At 39.9% G+C, this 24,591-nt stretch overlaps 1 protein-coding gene across 16 annotated transcripts in view; it reads left to right on the forward strand.

The window, feature by feature from the left end:
* Window positions 1-24,591, forward strand: part of DLG2 (discs large MAGUK scaffold protein 2) — a 1,046,667-nt gene that overhangs the window by 133,198 nt on the left and 888,878 nt on the right. For 10 of the 16 annotated variants that reach the window (XM_084519823.1, XM_084519802.1, XM_084519813.1 and 7 more), the window contains exon 5: window positions 15,157-15,255. In XM_084519823.1, the coding sequence (XP_084375949.1) occupies window positions 15,157-15,255 (99 nt within the window). Of the gene's footprint in view, window positions 1-15,156; window positions 15,256-22,507; window positions 22,979-24,591 lie in introns of those variants that run through there. The other 6 variants (XM_084519806.1, XM_084519809.1, XM_084519814.1 and 3 more) reach the window with 3 other exon arrangements.

The raw sequence follows: 24,591 nt of genomic DNA on the forward strand, positions 1-24,591 counted from the left end.
CCTCCTGCTGCACTCACCTTGGGGGCTGCAGGGCTGCTTCTCTCTCAGTTCTCACTCCTCTCTCCCAGCTGCTGTAGCACAGCAGATTTTCCCTTCCTTAACTCTGCTGTCCCAGAGGCCCAACCAGCGTCGCTCATGGCTTGGCTCTGTCCAGCAGTAGGTCCCTTTTGGAGTCATCTGTAGCTGGCTCTGATCTGACATGGGGCAGCTGCTGGGCTCTGCTCACAGAGGCCACCCTTGCAGCCCCCCACTACTAAAACCTTGCCATATAAGCACAATAGAGTATGTCATGTCATTCCCTAAACAGACAATTTCTGTCCCCTGTGGTGAATCTCAGAGTCAGACATGGTTCTGCTTTTGCCATCAGCTTGTGCTTAGGTAGTTAGACATGCTCACATTCAAAGCCTTTACCTTTGTTGCCTCTCACTTTTATTTTATCATCACCAACATTGTGACTTTCATGAGAGTTTAGAGTCACTGGTCTGTTAGCTCCTTTCTGACAGGGAACAATTTAATAATTGTTTCCTGATGACACTGGTGGGAGGGAGAGTAGAACTGAGATCTTGGCATTAAACACACTCAACCAGATGAGCAATGGTGAGACTCACATCTACCACAGCATGTTTGTTTGTTTTCATTTTTTTGGGGTCCATATTTATATAATATGCCTATCAAACAACCTCTAGGCAGTTTTCTGATCTAGGTTTTGTTGTTACATCTGCAAAGGGTTGGGTGCAGGCCAGAAGAGCAGCTAGGGACCAAAACCAATAATTTTCCCCAATGAAAATGTGCCTGAATATTAGCCAGCATACAGCATTAGCCACTTCTAATTAAACAATGGGTCTCCATTATAATAAGCTTTGAGATCAGAGTATTGAGTAAATTCCACTTCTGTGTATCAAGGTCAAGAATGGTAGATCTAGTTGTCAACGATACATGAAAATATCACCTAGTAAAAAGCACTTGCAATTTTAACATATTATACCTTCTTTTCCAAAACACATTATATTTTAACACGGGCTGTTGTCATACCAGAGTAATCTTCTGAAAGAATTGCCTACTTAAAAATTTCAGAATGTCCCAACAGGTTTCTACTACAAGCTAGCAGCTCCTCCAAAGTATATGTGAAATAATTCATTGTTTCTAATCAGATTCTGAGAAGTTATATTTTTACCACCTGCAAAAACAAATACATCAACTCTTAAAAATCCAGTTCTTTGCCCTGTAAAACTGTAAGGGTTCTGTAAAATTGATATTCAGAGATGACTCTACACTAGTTAAGTTTCACTCTAAAAATATTTCAGAACAATTTGTCTCACTTACAGGTTTATTAACTCTGATCATTCACCAATCTGAGCAACTAAGCAAGAGAATTCATTGCCCTCCATGTGCAAAGGACACAGGTCTCTATGGAGAGGTTTAAGAGCCCATTATATATTTCTACAATCTACCAATTCTTCTTTATTAAAATGCTTCTTCAATAGTTCCCAAGAATAAAGAAGAATATCACCCTAAGACTTCTGGATCATATAAAGATCATCCTGAGAGTGATTTCTTGGATAGGTGCATATATTTCTGCTCAGTAAGACAAATATATACATATAAGAGAAAATATCCTTCCTGCTTTGTTTAGATTTTTATAAACTGGGACAGGTACTTGCAGGTTTTCACAAATAATAAATACAATCCCAAAGGCAACAAACTGAGAAATGAAATTGTGAACTCTAAAATCTCATTTTTCTTCACATTTTATGTAATACAGTTACAAATGACATGACTAGAACCACAGGACTTTTTGCATTTTCAGCTTGGATGTTTTATGCACTTGACTGTGTTTAACTATCACCTGCACCACTTCACAATGTTACAGGTTATGGCAACCTCTGGTTTAGAGGACAGAGACAAAACAGGCCTATTTTCCATTATAACATTTAGGTGGATCATGAACAAAGCTTTTGGCTAGACCTTTGTGTTCTGAGAAGAGGTGAATTTCACTCTTAGCTATTCTCCCCTTTGCTGAAGAGAGGCTTTAGTAACAATTATCTTCTATGAAATCTCAGTCCATTTATCCATCCTAAAAGCCTTGTATGGAAATCCCTTTCTAGGTTTATTTCTCAAACCAAATCTTCCTTGCTGTTGCAAGCCTTCATTGACTTTCACATTTCCACCATATAAAACCACTCTATTTATTTTAATTTTAGGGCTTGCCATGTCTTGTCTCCCCTCTGCATGTCTTCTCTCATACCATTTTTTTTTTTTTTTTTGTGATCTACCTCCACCTCTGTTTCCTCAGCTTTTTGTGACATTTTCAATAAGGAACTTCCTGGTGTTGCCATTCTTCAGAGGGAGATGCAAGACTGTCTCATTTCATATTTAAAACTAGCCTTTGTCCCACAAGGGAAGTGGTTGCTGCCATAGCAATCATTATTTTTATGACATTCTCCTTTTGTTGATCAATATTATCCCACTATTTGTTCACGTTTATCCAGCTTCTGTCATCTTGTAGGGAAATTGAAAGTTTGATGGAGCAGAACCTCCATGTGCTAGCATAAAGGAGATGTAATCTGTGGCTAGAAATCTGCAGCCTCACCTCTGTGCTGATTCCCCAAACCCAGAAAACTAGTTTTACAGATGAGTTTTGAAACTAAATGTTTAATATACTTTAAAAAATGGGATATCTGAAGAGTGCCAGGTTAGCTGAATCTCATTCTTTCATCAGTCTGCAAGACCTAAACAGCAATGATGAGGAAAAATGGTTGAACCCACTAATGCTTCTATGTGCATGATTTCAGTACTCTAGACTACTTGGCTGATCTATATCCTTCTGCTTTTCTGTCAGGAGCTCAGCCTTCCTACTATATAGTTATAATCCCATTAGTGTTGTTCCGTCCATTGTTGCAGCTATGTAACATTTCTTTGGTGAAAGGGCAAAACAAAATTAGGAAGGTTTTCCAGGCATTCAATTTCTTTGCACTAGTATGGGGAAGAATACCTGAATTTCTGAAATGCTGTGCCTGTCCCTGTATTTTATTTTTGTAGCTCAGCACTTTCAGGTAGTCAAGGTATCTGCCTTAAAAGCTTTCTGAGAAGAGACAACAGCTGTACAAGCTGAAAAAAGTTAAATCGGAAATAACTGACCAAGCCCATAGTGGATCTGAAGGCCACTTTCTCAGAAAAAGGCTTTTGAAACTCTGTGGAAACATTAATTATTATTGTTTTGATGAACTACTAAAATAAGTTCAATCTGTGTATTTTTGAATTTGCTAATTACAAGAGAGGATCTGCTGAGTGATTTCAGGTCATTCTTTACGTCAGACTGGTGTCTTCTCACACATTTTGTGATGTTGTGGTAGTTTGTAGGAAAACAGAGGTTACAAAACAGACAGCTTTGCCTCTTCATAAGGAGTAGGAAGATTCATGAAAAACATATGCCTCCACTTATGTAATCAGTATTCTTTTTTCTTTTTCTTTTTTTTTTTTTTTTTAAGGATATCTTGTAATTTTTTTTTTTTTTTTTTTTTTTTTTTTGACAGTAGGTGCTCCCAGGATACCCAAAAGTGTCTTTGCTGGGTCAGCAGCAATCCTGTAACAGGAGCTTTCAGTATGCAGGATGCTGAGTATGGTGTTGCTTGAAACAGCCAATTTTCTGCAGTTACATTTATACTTCTTAATGCTGTTTCTTAACTCAGTAACTCTATATTTCATAGCTGGCTTCCTTGCTTTTGTTCCCACCTAGGTAATATGCCTGACACACACATATCTTTGTGCTCATAGTGAACAGTTGGTTACTTATGAGAACTAGACTTGTCAGATACTGCTTTTCACTTGCAGTTTGCGGTGACCCCTGGACAAAGACCAAAAGCTCCTTGTGCTGATGCTCTTGGTCTATGGAGAGCCATCACAGGGAAGGGAGGACTGGTCTGACATCCTTGATCAATGCTGAGCAGAGGGATGCAGCTTACTTTTGTTGGAAAAACCAGAGACTTCATGCCCAGCTTAACAGTGTTTTGTTGCATTCCAGCCATAAGGTGGTAAAGGCTTGGATTGTCAATTATGACGAGGTTGCTGGTAAGAACGATATGGAAAAAGGGTCCTAGTTAACCAAATCCAGGAAAACAGGCAGCATGATGTTTCCAAACTGTGAAATGGCATCTCTGATTGCAGATATTTGTCTTAGCAGTCGAAACTGTGTTTTTGCCAGTAGCTTTGAAAAGTGAAGTATTAGATTTGACTGTGGCTCAGAGGGGGCACCTCTTGTGAACCCTGTTTTACTAAGTACTGCAGAAACATCTATCAAGAAGATGAACTTGCTTAACTTCAGCTTTCGGTACAAGCTAGTGAAATGTGAAGCTGACCTGGTGTTAACGCAATAGATTTTAAAGAATGGGCTAAATGTATAAAGAATAGTACACAGAGCTATGTGTTGTTGGCATTAACAAATATCAAGGTTTTTCCAAGGCTTCTTAATGTAACCAGAATCGGAATTTAAGCCCCTGCTAATGAGAAGCGGGGTTGCAGAGGTACCATTCCATGCATAGTCTCTCCGTCCCTTTTAAAGGCCTCAAACTGCTTCCCTGCATGATCCCTGCTAATTCCTTCTCTCTGAAAAGGTCTTTTTATTCCCTTTACTACATAAAGATGATTGAAGATGTTTTAAGCAAATGTTCGCCAACACTGAAAATATTTTCAGATAAGCTTTTCATCTAGCATTCCTCCAAGCCCATATGTACACCTACACCTGAGTCAGTCAGCTTGGTGGTACGCACAACTCAACAAAGGAGAGAAAGACACATCTAGGCTGCCTAGACGCCTTTCAAATGCATGAAGTAGCAGACAGTTTTAGTGTGAAGTGTTGCACAGTCAGTGACGGTCCTTATGAGACTGAATTTATTGCCTCATCCAGGCTCCCCTTCTGATAGTGTCATCTGGACCTCAGTGTCAGTGCCTCCTGACAAGGGCACTGTTTCTCAAGTAGAGAAATATCAACTTTAGTAAAGTAAAAGTAAAGAAATATCAGCTTTAGCTGACAGCTGTGGAGGGTTCCTGGTCCTTGTAGAAACTCAAGGGAGAGAGACATGCCTGAGCAGTATGGACACTTGGAGACTTCCTTGGCACTGCCTGCTACACGAGGTATTTGCTCCTGTTATCCTGATGCAGTTTCCAGTAATGTTTATTTACTGCACTTACAGCTGCCCTTACATATCTACACTTCTACAACCACAAGCTCATGGAAGCTGAAAACCCCACAAGGTCCATAACTTTGTAATAACCTTGGTCAGTGGCTAGTGTTAATAGTTCTTGAGTGCTCATGTTAAAGCACAGGTTTATGCCATCTCTCCATTAAGCAGTGACAGATTCTTATCCAGTATCTAATTCGTGAAAGTTGTCCCAAAAGAAATTGTCTGGCAGCTCCATGGGTCCCCAACCTCCTGATAAGTATCTAGGGAATTTTTGTTTTCCCTTTCACTTTATATCATCAGCTGTTTATCAACATTTAGGGAGCATGATGGCATATTCTGCAGTTTCATGACCTGAGTCATACCACTTAACTTATCTTTTGAGTCCTTTTCCATATATCTCAGTGCAAAGCATTTTGCAATGCTCTGTAGGAGAGATGCTGAATGAAGAGAAATGGCACTCTGTTTTGCTGAAGGTTTTGTTTAGCCGCAGTATTTTTGCATGTCAGCATTAGTATATATGATTGTGCAGCTCAGCAGCCATGACTTGGCAAGGCAGCCTGCCAACGTAAAGACAGCCATTGCTTACTTTCCTTCCCTATGGCTATGGCCAAAACAAATACTCTGCATCCTAAGGTTCAGGATGCTGCAAGCAAAACTATCTCAAGAAGTAAAAGTCATTACAATATTCCCCAGGGTTTTGATTTAGTGGTTATTTTTTTTTTTTCCTTGTCTTTAATACTGGCTTTATATCCTTGCATTCGTGTAAAACACCTCTGGTTTTCCTAAGTGTCACTTTGTGACATATCGGTCCTGTTCTCAAAATGAGACTGGTTTTATTACTGCTATTGAGTAGACTGACTTAAATTCACCATTTCTGGCAAGAACAGACACAAAATGAGTTTCAGTTCATTTCAAGTGAAATGTGAATAGTTTCCTCCTCTATAATTTCCCTGGATATGTGTGTAAACACAAAGAGACTGTGTGGGCCAGTGGTGGAGGCAGGAGACTTGTTTCTATCCTTGAATTTGCTATGGACCTGCAGTGCATAGTGAGATAAATCAGAATTCAATCACATTATCTGAGTGACTTTCTATCCTACCAAGTTATCATGTAGTACGTAGCATTGTTGGGTGTTCCTCTCATTTGGGGTTGTTCTAATTCTATTATGCGCATATTTTTTCTTACTCATATATATATATACTTTTTATAAGGAAGAATAGTATGACCTACTAAAAAAAATCCCCAAAACAAAAAGAGAGAAGCTGCCTGTCATAGCAAAATATTGTGATGGAGCTTGTCCTAAACTGTGCGTGGTAACACACATGCACATTCTCACTTCTGAGAACTAAGGAGACAGTTCTCTGAAAGCAATTGTCAGAGCTCTCCTTGCTGAAGTGGCAGCGATCATAATTAGCATTAAGTGAAGAGCTGCCCCCAAAGGCCAAGGCAGTCCACAAGAGCCATTGGACTAGCTCTTTTCCATCAAAAATTCTAACCTTACATTCATAAATGTCCCATTGTTTCTAATCTGAGATCTCCACACCAGCTGTACAGAACAATGGTTGCCAAGCAGTTCCTCATCTTGCACTGTAATATAATTGTTATTAATTAATACAGTCTCTCCCATTACACTTGTTACAGGGAACCAGCAAGAAATGCAGCATCAGCAGTTAGGTAATTGCAATTTAATTGAATGGGTCCTTTTGTGAGGGTGCAGAGCTGGGAAAGGTGAACAAGCAACTGCAGGCTCTGCTACACTGCACAGCTAGCTGGAGATGGGGAGGGGAAAAGCCAAACTAATCTCTGCTCCTCCCATCATTGTATCATTTGGTTGCCTTGATTTATAGAAAAAATTGGGCCATCTCCTTGGAGGCCCCAAGAGTTTAGGAATCAGTTCTGCTCCCGGTTAAAAGCAAAGCCTAGCTCATTGCACACTACCAGAGTGTGAATGAAATGTAGAAGCTGCTCTGAAATATCCTCCTGGCCAGGAGAGTGCTGCAGTCATTTACTTATGTAGTTTGCACCCCTGCAGCTTTGCACCCCTGCAGCTGTTTGCTGCCACTGCTGCCCAAAATCTGACTATACACCTTCCTGAAGAACCTAGCCCTACTTAAATTTCCTTCTGTTTTTCAGGAGAAAATGCAGCTCAGGGTGTTACTTTACTGGTTTCCTGCTACGACCTTAACTCTAACCATAGAGTAGTCCCCAGGGGGGACCGCTGAAATAGCAGGATCACTGCCTGAGCAGAATGGCTACACATGTCCTTGGGAATTCTGGCAAGCTGAGCAGAGCTGAGCTGAGCACTGGAATTGGTAGTGAAACTCCCATACTGTGCAGTGACCATCTTTGGAGGGAAAGTTATATTGGTTTCAGGAAAATCTGAATGTGAAAAGAACAATTAAAAATGTATTATCATAGCAACCAAAGCAGTTTTTTTTTTTTTTTTCTTTCTTTCTTTTTGGTTGTATAAAAAACCACAGCACTGATGCAATACAAAATGACACAAGAGAATAAATGTATCAAGTTGTTATGGCAACTGAAATATGTAGGTTGGGATTTATGTATCCAGAACTTTACTTCTGTGTAAGTAAAATAAACATTATCTTTGCTAATTAAAATATCATGCAAATATTATTTAATTTAATACCATTAGTCATGTTTTCTGTTACAATTAATGACTTACTTTCTGTTTTCTGTTTGCAAGTGTTTGCATTTGCTTCCAGCTGTGGTTCGCTTGAATTTTCAGTGCTCACTTATAGGGGCTTAAATGCAGAAGGATTCCACTGAAGCTAATGAATAAAATGTATGCAGATGGGCACAACAGGAATCAAACCACATGCCTTAACATGTTATTCTTACAGCAGCCAACCTTTATGCTCAGAGGGGCTTTTTGCAGGTGTCATTGCTCCGCGCTAAAAGGGAAGCCGTTGCAGCCACAGCTCCCTATCCTTCGCCCAGCTTGACACAGCGCACACAGCTCTCCACATCCCATTTCTGCATATAGCCTGCCCTCTTCAGCTGTAAATTTAGCCTCCAAGATGTTGCATGATAGCCAATTCTAAATGAGCATTCATTAATTATGTTCAGCCTTTTAATTTTTCTAGTCCTTTTCCTCCAGCCTTCAGGAGAATTCAGTAATAGCTTCTGCTTTATTTGAAAGAAATAGATCTTTAATATCCCAAATCACTCTTCATATTTCATCTTCTTTATGCCCAGAAAAATGCAGAGCAATGGCTGAAAGGTAAGGAATGGGAAGCATTGAGAGTCAGGATCTGACTGAATCCCAGTGAGCTGAGGGAGATGCAATTAATTGTTTAAAGTTCTCACCTCATCCATTCTCGTGGTTAAAGGAGTCTGAATTTGCCCTATGGTGTTTGGTAACTCTGTTGCAGAGAATGCTTTGGAAAGCAGTCTATCAGAATAAGAACTCAGCCATACAGAAGGCAATTGTCTCCATTCCTTTTGTGGATTGCTGCCTGGCATGGAGCTACAGCAAGGGAGGGTCTTTGAGACCTCTAACCCATCTGTCTGGGCTCATGTTTTAAGCATCATTCTCATACAGCTGGACTGAGTGTCACTATCTCTTCAGCCTTGCAATACTCTCTTTTCCCAGTTTTCCTCTCTGCAACATGCAGGAGGCTAGCAGATCCTTCCAGTCCCCTGTATTTGGTGTGCCAGGTCTCAGCAGGACAGAGAGCAATAGCCCTTGTATGGCTCATCTTTGCAAGGGCTCTGGTGGCTTTACAGTGCCATGGTCCATCCCCATTGCAAGAACCACTGAATGTGGCATAGCCCACCACTGTGCCACCTTAGTGGCATGCTACTCCCTGGCAAAGGAGATGTACAAGTGGCTCATTTTGCAATCCAGCTGAAAACAAAACTCTGCACGACTGGCATTGGAGATGGAGCCTAGACCTGAAAGGTGAAGCTTCTGGGTGTGTTTTCTGGTCACAAGGCTTGAGTTTGTGGAGCCAGCTGACTCCAGGCAGCTTCATCTGAACTGTGAATGTGGGAGGAGAAAAGATGACGCATGAGCTAGTGTCTCCTGGAAAGTCATTTGTCTTGCTCCAGGTCAGAGTCTGAACACAACCGGGTAATTACATGATATGGATGGTCAGGGAGCTAGGATTCGAGGGTAGGTGTTAGCCCAGCCAAATTGACTATGCAATATTTAGTGACTTGGGTGACAGCTTATAGACCAGTGGGCAAATCTGTGCTCGGGACAAGCAAATGCAAAGCTCACTAGTACCATTCTGACAACCAGAGGTACTCTGAGAGCAAGGCTTGCTTGCAGGAGGGTGGGGATCATGAAGTCTGAGCCTGACCTTTCTGCAACACCCGCTGGCAGCCATGCAATTGTTCTGAGCTCTGACACTCTTTAAGTCTGTCATAAAATCTTCTGAAAGGTTGAATCCATTCTAGCTAAAGTTGAATCATAAAAATCCTGGGGGAAAATAAATATTATTGTGATATTTATGCTTTCTTTCAACTTCTCTCTCTCTCTCTCTATATATATATATATATGCACGTATTAAAAAATTCAAGTGCTTGTGGTGTGATTTGTATGGTAGCATTCATGTCCAAATGCCTGTTTTCCTTTTTTCCATTCATAGAATCATAGAATCACAGAATTATAAAGGTTGGAAAAGCCCTCCAAGTTCATCTGGTCCAACCATCCCCCCACTACCAATGCCACCCACTAAACCATGTCCCTAAGCACCACGTCCAACCTTTCCTTGAACATCCCCAGGGATGGTGACTCCACCACTTCACCTTCACATTTACTGGTCATATTGGGAAGACTGGGGCCCAAGGGACTGCAGTGAAATTCTTGCAGGGTTTGGCCCATGAGACCCAGTAGCAACATGCAACATCACCCTGACCTGGCATGGCTGTAAGGACTGAGCTGTTGTGATGTGATGTGGACAAACCTGGACATCTCCAAACAGCAAACCAGAATCCCTGCTGTAGAAATAGAAACAAACCCCTTGGTGATGAGGGAATCATTCAGCTGTGGATACAGAAGCATGCTTTTGCAAAGGCCTTCAGAAACACTCAATTAGGCACCATTTTTTCTAAAGGATTTTGTGGGCAAGACAAGAGCTCTGCTATATTATTTTTGGACTGAAATTTAGGCCTAGCTGAAGCAAGTGAAATTCTGCCTGGCTTCAGCAGGATTACATTCCTGATTTTAGTTTCTAGCATAGCCTGCTCTGGGATTGTCTGAGTTTTCAGTCATCTGTGATATGGGTAAAAGTTAATTCCTGCCAAAAAATTTGCTGAACGACACTTCTTCCTATAATAAGGACTACAAGAGGAATAGAAACAGGACTAGCAGGTACAGAAAAAGGAAAGCATATCTCATGGTCTCTAGGACTTTTCCTTCCCATGTCATTGCAGGAAAAGCTCTCTGAACCCACAATGGTGCTTTGTTTCCCACAAACTGTTCAAGCACTACAATTTTTTTTTTGGTGGTCCAAGACTGCCAGCAGCAAGAACCAAAAGTGAGATGCTTAGAGAACATTTAGGAGAGCGGTCAGCCCTGCCTAGATACAGCAAAAAGGTGCAGTCCTCAGTGGTCAGATCACAGACACAGAAGGCGTTCCTACTGTTCCTGGCACATTGCAAAGGAGGAACTTGACCTGCATCCAGCTTTAGTTCGTACACAGCTTGAGTACAGCACTATTGGAGTTGGCTGCAACCTTGCGTCAAGGTGGGCTCAGGTCTTTGCTGGTGTCAGCATCCTGCTGTGCAGCTCAGTTCAGCTCAGGTTGCTTCCTACTCCAGTGTATTTGTTAAATGAATTCATTTACATAGGTGTCTTGTAAAATGGATAACTCCAGCATATGTTAGTGTATTTTGCTTTCCCTGTGTAACTTCTGAAACGTTCTAATGATTTGTTTCAAACTGCTTACTTTCATAAAAGTTAATTAAATAAAAGCAGTATCTCTCAGCACTCTATATTCCTGGGAGCATTTGATTACCAAGATGATAGATTTTCTGACAGATATTGGCATTCACAAGTTAACAGTTCCTTTTTTTTTATTTTTGTTTTTAAATACCCTGCCCCCCTCTTACTGTAAATCATTCAGGGCAAGCTGGGAATTTATCTGTGAGTCCTGGAGAAGGATTCTCCAGGAATTCTCAATACAAACTGCCAAAATAGGTCTCAGATCAGCTTCTGATTTGAATTTCTCTCTCTAAACACACACAGGAGAGCATTCACTAAGCTTCCATCTATAGGAGAGTCTGCATTAGCTCCCTGAATCCTAAGGCAGCTGCAGATTTATTTCAGCTCCTGGGCTGAACATTGCCACATTCCCATCAGTGCCCCTGGTCACTTGCAAAGCTGAATCAGCCTTTTCCAGCCACAAATGGTATATGTGCCCCAGGAAATATCCCACACAGGTGTGTGCGCAAATAAAGTCAAAGTTGTGGCAGCAATGTCCAAGAGCATGGAACAAGAAAATATTGTTTGCATATATATATGTATATATATTTTATTAATCAAAGTGTTTCCAAAATTGGGCCTCATTCCTAGACAAAAACGTGGTAACTACCATGGATGGTTACAAGTACCTCATATCGATACATGAAATATAAGTTCTGGAGCCATATAATGGGCTGGAGAATTCATCCACTAATGCAGAGCTTGGCTGCTATAGGAAGATCTCCTGTAGGAATTCTTGGAAACCTCACATGCCATAATTGCCTGCGAGGGCAGATGCTCCTTCTGGCTGGTTGCTGGCTCAGACATGAACTGGAACAGGCTGCCTGCTGAAAGTGGAACCAGAGACAAGTCTTTCATAATTCATAACTGTGTACTTTGGCAAAAAAAAAAAAAAAAAAAAAAAAAAAAAAGAATATCAGCAAGAATTTTGTTGACAGTTGACTGTGACAATTGTGCATGTTCTGATAAGCTATAGGAAAGATGTGTTATAAGCACAGACAAGCTTAGCTGAGCACTGTTAAAATTAGATAAAATTAACAAGGTAGCTAATGTGATTACTATTTTATTAATAAACATTTAAATAATGCTGTAAGTTTGCACAATGAGAGAGACATTGCCCTGAAGAGATTACAGTCTAAATAGTCCATGTTAATTATAATCTAAATAGATTAGCATTAATTATAAACAGAATTGGAAATTGCTTTTGGTGTGATCTGCAAGTCTTATAGTTACCAGCCATGTGAGCTAAGTTACCAAATGAAGTTCTAAGCTGTTTTTGCAACATTTACTTGTAAAATTTCTTCTCTGTTCTTTTTCTCCAGGTCTGTCAGTCTTGTTCTGACAGACTTAGAGGAAATAATATTTTCTTTTGTGATATTTTCCAAATACCAGCCTTCTAGATACAAGGTGCTGATAAACAGTGTAGGCTTTTGCTAATAGTTTTAATTCAAGCTTGAAGTTATTATTTTCAGAACCTCCTACCAAGAGGTACAAGTGTGGTGCATTTGCTGCCCTGCATTCATACTGTGTCACCCTGGGGCTGCCAGTTCTGCTTTTCATAGTGACCTCCACAGATCAGGAATAATGAGGTGTTGCTAAAATACTTATTTTGTATGAGCAGGCAACTTTAGTGTATACTGTGTTCATGTATGTTTAGAGAGTGTAGGCTTGTTGGATAGCTTCTGAAGGGAGGACCATACGTATGTCAAGAATAAGAAGAGACTCAAAGCCAAGAGTACTTAGTTTTTAATAAACCTATCACAGGACATAACAAGCATCCTTTTTGCTTCTGTTTATACAGTCCTGTTTATTTCAAAACACGAAGCTAAATGACTTTTGGTTTTCAGATGGATTGCTAGCGTATACTTCATTCAGGTTTGGGAATCAGATATTATTCTGCTAATGTGTATTGAACCTGAAAGCACTGGAACAGAGACATGTTCCAAATTTATTATTATTACTTTTACTTGAGCTGTTGCAGCCTCCTAATGTCCTTCATTTACTGTTCTTCACAATTAATCCATGACCTGTTTCCCTAAGGAAAACATTTCACAGTATTTTTTGACATTGTTTTTTGTTCTTTCAAAATACTGGATTCAGCTAATGATGACAACTTTGAGGGAGAAGAAAAAAAAAAAAGGTAAAACATAAGCAAACTAAACTTGTTCCTTATCCAAGTTTGCAGCTGCACTCATTTGATAACTATTACTCTATAGTCTGTAGTTTCTGCTGGAAATTGTCAAGCCCCATTGAGAACTTGCAGAATCTTAGTTTCTTTAAGGATCAGGCAGAGCCTGGTCTTGATGATTAGCGGAAATAGGTAACACATTGATTTGCAAAGCTTACATGTATATTGCTGCCTGTAAATAATAACAGTATAAAACACATCAGGTGTTCAAAGACGGCAAAGATGAAATGAATTTTTTATGCATGCTTCTTAATTCTTTGTAACACCAATTTTCCTTTTCTTGGAGAAAAAACAAAAAAACAAAAAAAAACAAAAAAAAAAAAACCCCTGCAACGTTCAGAGCTGCTGGGTTCAGGTCCTTGCTTTCCTGCATAACTTTGGCCATGTTGCCTTGCTCTCCCTTCCAGATGGAAGATACGCAACACTCTTCCGTGTTAAGAAACAAGGCAAAGGAATGCGTGCTTCTCTATTACTGCAGGCATGTTAGAGAAACTAAAAACTGAGAGAGGACATGCATGGAGTCCCGTGTGCTCAACCCCATGTAGCTGCTGGGCCTGATCCAATACAGCATTTAAACACATGCTCGGCTGCAGCACAAAACCAAGGCCATTGGTTGCACTGAAGTTAAAAGCACGTGTCTAAGTAGTTTGCTGGGTTGGGGCCAGCATTCAGTCTTTTGCTGGACGGAGCCCTAAGTAAACAATCTAGTATCAGAGGAGAAAACATTTGCACATGTGGATGTGATTTGGCTGTTTCTGTGGCACGGGCTTGTTGTTTTCAAAGTTGTGCTGGCAATGGTTGATCTATTTAAAATGCTAACAATTTCTTGCCTGTTGTGTTAAAATTGACTGCACTCCTGGTGAACAGGCTGAAAAAAAGGATGGACCTAAATCACTCACAGTGTCTGTGATGCTCAGCACTGATAGATTCAGGAGACTGTACGCTGCTTGAATTCACACAGCTTTCCTGTTCGTGCTCTTGCAAAGTGCCCAGAAATTTTCTGAGATTTGAGACAGTGGCAGTCATAATGTTTCATTCAATGCCTACCTCTTCAAGCACATTTTTGCAGGGCAGAACATTGTAAACAGAGAAGTCATTTGTAATATTTATTGTCTTAATGCAAAATCTACAATAACATATTGGATTTTCAGCAGGAAAATTGAAAAAAACAAATACAGACTTTTACTTCTATTAAAGATACTTTTTTTTTGGGGAAAATTACTGTGTTTTCTTGATGGTTTTCTGTATGTGATGTAAGATTGTAATCTGTGTAAATGAAGGAAAGGTCAAAAAAAAAAAACACAACAATTTAAGTATTTGCAAATATGGCTACTACGCAAGTGTGAAACCCTTTCAAAAATACATCACTAAGGAGAATGTTGTGAATTAGAAATGAGAAGAAAAAGCAGGTAATGCGGTTGGTATTGTAAAGAAATCTGTTCCTGCAGATACTCCAGATGAGACCCCATTACTATCTGTGGGCCTTTGTGACAGGGCACGGATTTCCTTCCTTATCTTGATGTTGTGATGCTGAGAGCTGCTGAGCACCCTGAATGCCTTCTGAAGTCAACTAGAGATAATGATAAGCATCACTTTTAGGTTTATCCTATTAAGACCTTCACAGACTTCCATGAGTGTGACTATGAGATTAAACCCCAGACATTTTGCATGACAAAACATCAAGGTGAAAATCTTATGTATCAACCACTTGAGGTTTATGTGAATTTGGGCTACATTTTTGTATGTGCATGCTAATCGTTACATTAAGGTATAACAGAATTATAATGCAATCTCAGCTACTTTGTTTATCTATTTATTTATTTATTTTTCCCCTTTAGGCTGCAGATTCCAATGGATCAGAAGGATCTGGGCAATTTGGGGAACACAATAAGGAGAAACAAACTTTTGAAAATTATGCAGTAGAGATGAAGATAAAGGTAGGGTCCACTATTTCATGATGGAGTGTGAAATATTTATTTAGCTGAGTTTTTTGTTTTTTTTTTTTTTTTCTTTTCTCGTTATTGACTGCAGGTATGTTAGCACATTCAAATGAGGCTTATTGCTGCAATTTTTTCTTGTATGTTATTGGCCCTGTGTATTTCATGCCATCCCAGGATTGGGTTTTTATTCCATATGTAGAAATGTTGTTAATATCAGTGAAGGTTCTATAGGTTTGCTGATCTCAAGCTGCTTTCATTTCAGTGTATTTTTGAATTCTGAGCTTTTGCATGGTTAGTAAATTTTATCCAAGGTGGTTTTTCTTCAGTCTCCCATTGAATTTTGTAGTTTCTTTGTGGCTTCAAGTCAGTATGGAAGAATATGTCAGCAAAGTGGTGATTTTTTGTATGGGCAGTCTAATGATACGGACCATAAAACTACACTGAATAATGCATGAAGCAATATGACTTCATGGCTGTGGTAAGGAGGTAAGTTATAGTTCTCTTTGTAACAGCCTTGCTGTTTGCAGTGCTGCAGTTGTAAGTGTTTCATTATAGTATCTCCATTATTTTCATAGGTTCACAACTTGGCTGGAACAATTCTCCTGGGCCTAGGTATTATTATGTAGAGTTTCAGCCTTGAAGTCATTCTGTATTTTTTCTCTTGGAAGTGAAAGAAAATTATTAAGTTTTCTTTTAAAGTTAGTAAGCTGGAAACATGACGAAAAGAAAACAGACATTAACCAAGTTGGCATGCATATGTGATACCTTGTAGACTTCAATGAAAGTTGTTTATAACAGTGGAAAATTGCAGATTATTACCTTGTCTAATACTTTTCCATGGGTTTTGCTTACATTCCTGGATCAATTTTTCTGTTCGTTATTTTTTTTGAGTTCTAAAGAACTAATAGTCTAGCATAACTTTCTGAGTTTCTTCTGTTGCTGTATTCCCAAATGATCAGAAAACTTTTGTACTGTATCCTCTGGTACTTACTTGGAGTTGAAGTGTGATTCTTTGTGAGATCAGCAGAACTGGATGTTTTGGTCGAACCCCCTTTTAAGAACCTGATTCTTTCTGTGCAGTTTTGAATGTCCCCAATCACCTTTGTAGGGAAAAGGAGAGCATGAATCAGTTCAGGTACGGGGCTGATGCACTCTCCTTACTGCATAAAGCTGAAGTGGATATTTTGCCCCATTGCAAAATATGATTAATATCTGTCAAATCCAAAGATTGTATTGCATGAACTTGTACACTCACTGAATTTTACCCATATATTTATGGAGGAAATTATTTCCACACAGCAAGGAATTATCAGGGGCTTGATATGTGCGCTAAATACACTGCTTACATGAAAATGTTGTAGAAAACACAAGATGTCCTGATCCCAGCCCAATTTCCTATCATTTCCAATATGAATGCCCATCTGAACAATGTACTGTTTTTCCTGCTTGTAGTCACAGTACTGTGGACTCCTGGACTCAATGTTTCTCCATCAGCAATTCTACAAATTATATTTTCATGCTGTTTGTATCCCTTCAGCACAATGTGTACCTGAGAATAAACTCCAAAAACTGGCAAGCCCACTGCCAAACAATAAGAAATTCAGAGCTGTGGGTGGTATTTTCTTCAGTTCCCAGTACCACGGGACAGCAGATACAAGATGTTTTATTTTCATGCCTTGGAATTTACCATTTTGTGTCAGTTCATTTGGAAGAGTCATTTTGTCTGATTTCTTTTTCAAGTGGCTGTGCTCGAGTGTCAGTAGCACACGGCTATGACAGTGACACATAGATATTTAGGACTGGCTACATGTTTAAACATATGCACCAGTGCTTTTCAGTTGCTGATGATCAATTGGGTGTTAGATTTACTTCCCCAGGCAGAATGCTCAAGAATTAAAATGAACTTTTCATTCACCATGGATCTTGAGAGCTGAGAGCCACTTCAGGACGTGTTGCCCTTGAGTACTGTGTTTCTGTTGCAGAGCACCCCAGCCCACATAAAGCCAGGGCAGCGTTCGTAACTGAGTCACTTCTGTTTCATTCTGAATAAAGGATTTGTGGGAAGCAAGAGAAAACATTTATGGCTTTGTATGGAAAATAATAAATGCATAAAACCCTAGGCAGAAATTTTAAATTGGGAAAGGCTGCAGAGCTTTCAAAAGGCTAGTTTATCCCAGGCTTTTCAGAGCTGTAGAATGGCTCAAGAACCCTTCCCCATCCTCTGCTCCACACCCTGGGATTGTGAATGTGCATTTCCTACAACACTGCAAGTCATATTCTGTTCCCAGCTTGCCTCACCCTCTTTTCATGTCTGTTGGCTAGTGAGCTTGTTGGTGTGAGACTATTAGAGAGGTTGTATGGGCACCACCTTGGGGGATTTTGAAGACCAGGCTGGATAACAGCCTGAATAATGTTCTCTGACTTCACTGCTGACTCCGGTTTGAGCAAGAGGTTGGAATGAAGATCTCCTGGAGTCTTTTCCACCCTGACTTCTCCTGGAAGCCTAGCACTGTATCAGCTCCCAGAGAGGAAGGGAGGCAACCGCTCCATGGCCCCACTGATCTCCCTTGGAGGCTTGGGGCAGGAGCAGAGGGGATCCCCCCCACAGCTGTAGAGCAGAAAACAAACATCCTCTAAATCTGTTGAGCCTGGGGCCACTGTGGCCACGTGGCTGCAGAATGCTTGGGATGGAGTAGGGGAACTGGCTGTTTGGCCTCCCCTTCTCCCCATGCTTGTTTTACCATCTACAGGGCTCAGAGCAGTGAGGACTGTGATACCCCACATAAAAGAAAATTATCTGTTTCTTTCTGTTGAGAAAGCTCGGGAAATGGTCAGGACTCCAACGTTGATTGTGCTAAATAGCAATGAAATTTGCCATGCACAGGAGAAGGGAAAGCTATAACAAAAGCTTCTGCCTGAGACTCTCATGGGCCTGAGGCCAGTTGCAGAGCTGCTGCTGTTAAGGCTGCTGCAGTTGGGAGGGGCAGAATTGCTAATTTGTTGATCTTTAAATTAACACCAGCACTCATGGGCTTCTGGTTCAGCCTGGGAACTGCATTAAAATTCTCAGCAACTGAGGTATACAAAACTTCATGCCTTCTGAAATTTGTATTAACTTCTTTTCATGGCTAAAGCAGGATTTATTCTGACATTTCATTTGTAGTATAGCTCCTGACTACAAATCCAGGATCTGCTAGATTAGAGGTTTCTCATTTTTTATTTTCTGTGTACCACAGAAACAGTCCTAATAAAGAGGCTGTCTCATGGGTTTTTCCCTTCTAGCATATAATTACTCACATAACTTTTATCCCAGTGGTGACCTATTAACTAACCAGTTGTGATGCACAGCAACCTCACTGGAACAGGGCTCAAGTGGTATAAATGAGCTCTGACCATAGAAACATAATTTCATAACTACAGCGATTGCCCTCTTGGAAGACAAGTAATCAAGAAAGTATTTAATGTATTCGTAACTTGTTTGGGTGCAATATAGGACCTGAAAACAGGAAAGAGAACATAACCCCATGTAAAAGACTGCCAATTTGGTACCATTAGCAAGTACTCTGTAGTACACAATTTAAGATACATTAAGCGTAAATAAATCTTTCTCCACATTTGTGAGAGGATGTGTGTGCTTTTGTGTTCTCAGTGTAGGTGCATAGAGCCCTAATTAGTCACAGGGTAAATTCTGCAAAATGCTGACATTCCTAATACTTTGCTAACAGTCTGGTAGATGTCTTCTTTCTCAGTGTCTACACCAAAGCTTGGAGACCTAGTATTTATTATTTTTTTCCCCCCTTCATTTCCATTGTTTGAGTTGGAGATAATAATGAAGCTTTTTTTTTTTTTTTTTTTTTTTTTTTTTTTTTTTTTTTCTATTATTTTCCCTTTAAAGAATCAGTATCTCTATACAATATTTGCTCAACAATAGTTGGGTTTCAAAATAATTTATGAATTATTTTAAAAAGGAGGTGTCATGAAAAATATAAAAATCATAGAATCCTTCCTATTAAATTTTACAGAAGCTTGCTTTTACAAAATATTCATTTCAGCTGGATGTTACAGGCTCTGCTTCTAAATATAACTGCCTAATTAAGCCCTATGCTTTGGTTATCCAAGTGGAAGTATCTGGATGCAGTAAAGTTTTTAATGCCAGAAAGGAGCATTAAATTGTCCAGTCTAAATTACTGCATTGTAAAGACCATCACATTTTACCCACTCACCTTGTATTGCTTGGTTTTGTATGATTTAAAAATAGACACCCTGGTAAAATTAGAGGAGAAGGAAGCAGTCACCTAGGTAAGTGGCTCTCACATGGTGGTCCGCAGAGCCACTGCTATCACAGTGGGGAATAGTTGTTATTCTTTCTACATTATGGTTTCCTGAGAGTCAGAGCTCATCAGAGAATATTTTTGGCCATCTAAATCAACTACAAAAGCAACGATAAACCATCTCTTTTCACCCCAGATGGCTGCTTCTGAACTTGTTTGTTTTTTGGGTCAAGTCTTTCTATAGTGGATTTCAGTTGTGATCATATGGACAGATAACATGAAGGCTGGAAGAGCAGAGGAAAAAAAATAAAACTAAGCAGCGATATGACCTGCAGAAATTAGAGCAGAAGGAGTTGTTGCTAATGAAGGGGAAAGCTGTGCCAAGGATTTGAAAATCTTATGTTTAGGCAAATAAAATGAATGGTAGAAGTATCTACTTGGAGGAAGAAAATGGAGCCACTAAACTTGATCTTTGGGTTAGGGATGGGGTGTTAATGAAAATAAGGGCTTGCATTCTCAGGAGAATTTCTGGATTCACTGAATCAGTCAACTCTTCATATAGTGCATCCCTGGCTTTGAGTAGTCATTGATAGATGTGACTTAGAAGCTTCAACCAAGAACCCTGGCAACTAAAATGAGCCCATGGAAGAGTAGAGCTGTGGTCAATGTCCCCAGAAGTGTGGGTCTCTTCTGTCTGAAGCTAAAGGAGATTCTGCAGGTGGTAGTAGGTGGCAATATTTCAGGGATGCTGCAGCTTAATGTTGTGGTAAGGTTGGGCAATGCACAGGCAAATCCTGTGCTGTTAAATACTCCTTGGTGCATTTTATGGAGGGAGGTGACAGTGCACGATTTAAACACCCAAAATGGAGAAGGTCAGGTGAAAACTTCTGTGTACACTTACGGAGCCTGATTTTTACCAAACACACACACAAGTTGGGTTGCTTACACAGCCTCAATGTGTTCAAAACCTCCGTTTTTCATATAGGTGGTGAATAGGATCATGAATTCCCTGAGACCAACTCAGAGGAGTTACTTCAAGTAGAGGCATTTACAGATCATGTCCTCGGAGACCAATTTCAAAATATATTCCCATATGCCAATTTCTAGCATGATATGAAATTTTATAGCCAAGTCATTAGGTAATTATATGTATCGAAATGTTGCACACCTTACTAGATCAGTTTGAATCTACCGAGTAGAAGAGAACAAACTTTGACAAAAGCTTGACATCTAAATGTTAAAATGTCTTCCAATTTTATGTTTGACTGAATTCCCTTTTATTCTTGTCATGCCCAGAGCACAAGCATTGCTTTGTTTAGAACAATTTAACAGGTTAATTTGTTCTTGGGTGGAGGTGGTTAATTGGTTCTGACCTGAAGGATGTTTGAAAAGTTCCCTGATTCACATAATCTATAGTTTAATAGGCTTGTCTGGCTGTTTGGCTACTGGACTAAACCACAACAGAGAGAACATGCAGGCTGAAATGCAGGCTGTAAACACAAATCAAGTTTGTTTTGCACACGTGTGGTTGCTCAGAGTGAGCTAAAGTTTTAGGCAAAGTCAGAAGTGCTCTGGAGACTTTCTCTTTAAGATATTACATCCTTCAAGACTTTACTAGCTGGGGGAGGGTTGGTTGCTCTCTGACCACATATCTGATTCACTATGGATTTTGTAACTTTGGTAGCAGTGACTTCATTTTGGCAAAATAATGTGTGTCATTTACTGAACCTCTTGCTGCTTTAGCAATCATGAGAATATTAGGGTTATAACCTGAGTAATTTATGGAAGAGAGGTGATTCTTAAATATCCTTTTATTTTCTTGGAAGGGCTTGCTTTATTGAAAACATATTTTAGCTCTGAGTGAGAATGAGAGATCCTCAGCAAAGCACCCGGGGGGACTGTGCTGTCCAGTGTGTTGAAAAGGTGAATTGTAACGTATGGGTGTCTAGACATTTCCTCTTGTTGCTGTCAACAGTCCAGTTGGCTGTATTTTTTTTTTTTTTTTTTTCCAGTGAATAGGAGCATTGATTTTCCTCTCTCTTTGGCCAGAGCTTTCATTTTACATATCTCTCCCTTTCTGTGTCTCTTTCTCTCTCGCTCCCTCTTTCTTCCCCTCTCTTCCTCTATCTGTAAGAGAGGGAAGACTTTGAGAGCTGACAGCAAGCTTTCTAATTCAGAATGATTCATGTAAGACACCTGAAAGGCAAGCTCTGCACCAACATCACTGCAAGAAAGGTAGGGGCTTGGGGCTAAACAGTCTGTAAAGGTCTGAGCAAAGCGCACAGAACACAAAATAAATTGATTAAGTCTGCGAATCTGTCAAAGGTGCAGAAAAAGTTTGGGAAAGAACTCCAGGAGACTTTAAGCTCTGTTATTCAGTGTGCTTTTTTAAAAAATTAAACCTTTGATATATTTTTCATAAGTGAGAAAAAAAAAAAGGTGCCCCGCTCTAGCTTTCAATAATGTATATAATGGTGGTGGGTTTGTTTGTTTGTGATTTTCTTTTTTTTTTTTTTTCTATTTCCACGGATAATAAATTAAAATTATATCACTGTTGCACTTCCCAGACCTGTGTGCATGTGTAAATGTGCAGTTCCCACCTTTTAACCTGACTGCTTATTTTCTGTTATACTTTCTGAAAGTTCGCCTTATCCAGCTGTTATTTATATTCACTTCCTGAATTTGAATGTGACCTAGTAATTCAGAGTGATTGTAGATGTGACGCATGAGCTATCGCACACACCTTAACGTTTCAATCATGCACTTCAAGCAATATGCATTTGCAGGAATTGTGCTCTTAATAAAAACCCGTACAACCGAAAGCAGTTGTTTTGGCAGAGAAGTGACAGCGCTGTGATAGATGGGCCCGATAGTTGTGTGTGTTGTGCTTGCTCGGAGTTAGTAGAAAAGAGGAGGGAGAGAGCGAGCGAGAGGGGGGAGAAAAAAAAAGACAGGGAAGGAGAGAGAGAGAGAGATTGAGAGAGAGCGAGAGACTTGGCAAAGGAAATCTTATGGGTATACTGAAACAGCAGATCAGAATTGTGAAACCAGAGCCAGGGCTGAAATGTGATGCTTTTGCTCTTTTGTGCTTGTTGTGGTTCTCATCTTCCCATGTAGAAGGCTGCATACCATTCAACAGAATATTTTGATCGCAGATTGAACAATGCAGCAATCAAGCCTGATAAGCCACCTGGAAGTTTTGCTTGAGACGATTTCTAATGGGTTTTCTGATCCCTCTGAGCATCATGACTGCCTTTAGCATTGTGGAGGAGGACTCGAGTTTCTTATGAGGGCCCCACTTGGAAAAGCAGGCTGTGCAGATTCAAGCCTCCGGTTCTGTTCATGCTGTTCAAAAGCCTTTCCTCACCCTTGCTGATTTGTTTTTATGATTTACATACACTCCTGTGGAGATTTACAGAATGGATTGTCTGTGCATTGTCACGACCAAGGTAGGACTGGAAACATTGCTATAATGTATACATATTTTTCTGCTATTTTTCTATTCCTGTAATTAAATAGATTGAGCATGTACTGTGTCAGGTTGCAAGATAAAGTGATAAATAAGCTTTGCTTCAATGAGCATTTTGTTCTCTTTTTCTGTAGATTATGCAGTTTGCTTCTGTATCACTTCCTAAATGATATGTAATTTACTTATTTTTACTAGCTAAAAGAAAACGATTCCATATTTTATCTTAGCCTGTGCTTGTGTCTATTAATATCTCTAGCTACTGGAGCACTTTCAGAATACATGGTATCAGGCAGATATTTTCTTTGCTTATCAGCTAATTCTCTAAACTAAAGAATAAAAAAAAAAAAAAATGAGGGCATTATATGGGTCCTAGCATTTTTAAAGAGGCCAATCAGATGTAGTTTAGATAGTCATGATGTTTCTGATTGGAGAGATGCAAGTTTCTTTTGGCTTATTGTGGCTTTTTGGGGGAAAAACGTAGCTTGCTTTGCATATCTGGGCCTGCAAAATAAAAATGCCTTGGTCCCAGTTCAGCACGCTTATACTGATGTTGGATCTAACCTGGTTATTTGGGAATGGTCCTTCTAAATAATTCCTTCCAAACGTGCATGTAAATAAATTTTTATCCACAAAATTTGTGTCAGGTTAAAGACTGTGGTTAAGGACACTGCCCAAATTAAAGATGTGGGATAGGGATAAGTTGAACAGTTCTTTGAGACATCCTCAAACTTAGCAAAGTAACCTAATATTAAACGGGAGGGAGATGATCAGTGAACTTCCTTTCTGTTGCTTCAGGACAGGCAGGTTATCACATATTTGTAAGCAGATTTGCACATGGTGATAGTATTTATAAGGAATGGTTAATGGGGTAAATAAGGACATTAGGGTTCAGCATGGCTGTTCTCTGTTTTGGATTATTTTTGATGAATTTCACAATTGCCACAAGACTTGCAACATGCCAAGGGTAGTGAGAACAGCTCAAGGTAACATAAATGATAAGGTGAAACAATGTTTAGTACAGCTGTCACTGCTGTTATATTTTTTGCGTGATGTACATGTAAAACAGGGGCCCCTGTTAGTGACATGGAAAAGGCAGGAGGAGATACCCCAAGAACCCATTGACAGCAGTGAGTGGTGGTGGGTGGACACCACAGAGTACGGTGGACTTGCTGAAACAGATGCGAGCTGTCATTCCCCTCATGACAATGGAGAAACCCAGACGGGGAAAGAACAGGAGGTGAATGAGGCCACAGAAGGAGCATATGCTCCTTATGCTCCTTCTGTGGCCTCATTCACCTCCTGTTCTTTTTTGTTCTTTCTGGGCCTTTCCAGGTCTTTCTGGTTCCTGCAAACTGTGATGGATCTAAGACAGCATCTCCAATCTGCCTTGGAGCAGAGCAGAGGCTCCTATAAGTGCCCCTTGGTATCAGTGATACCAGTGAAAAGCACTCAGCAGCAATGGTGAAACACCACTGAGAAAAGCCTGGATGCAGGCTTGTGTTAAGAATCTGACTTATACTCCTTGATGTTTGTTTTTAATTGAAAATAAGCAAGAAGGTGGAAAAAGGAAGTTGCAATTAACCCTACTTCTGG

The sequence above is a fragment of the Aythya ferina genome (assembly GCF_964211825.1).
Source record: "Aythya ferina genome assembly, chromosome: 1".
Lineage (NCBI taxonomy): Eukaryota > Metazoa > Chordata > Aves > Anseriformes > Anatidae > Aythya > Aythya ferina.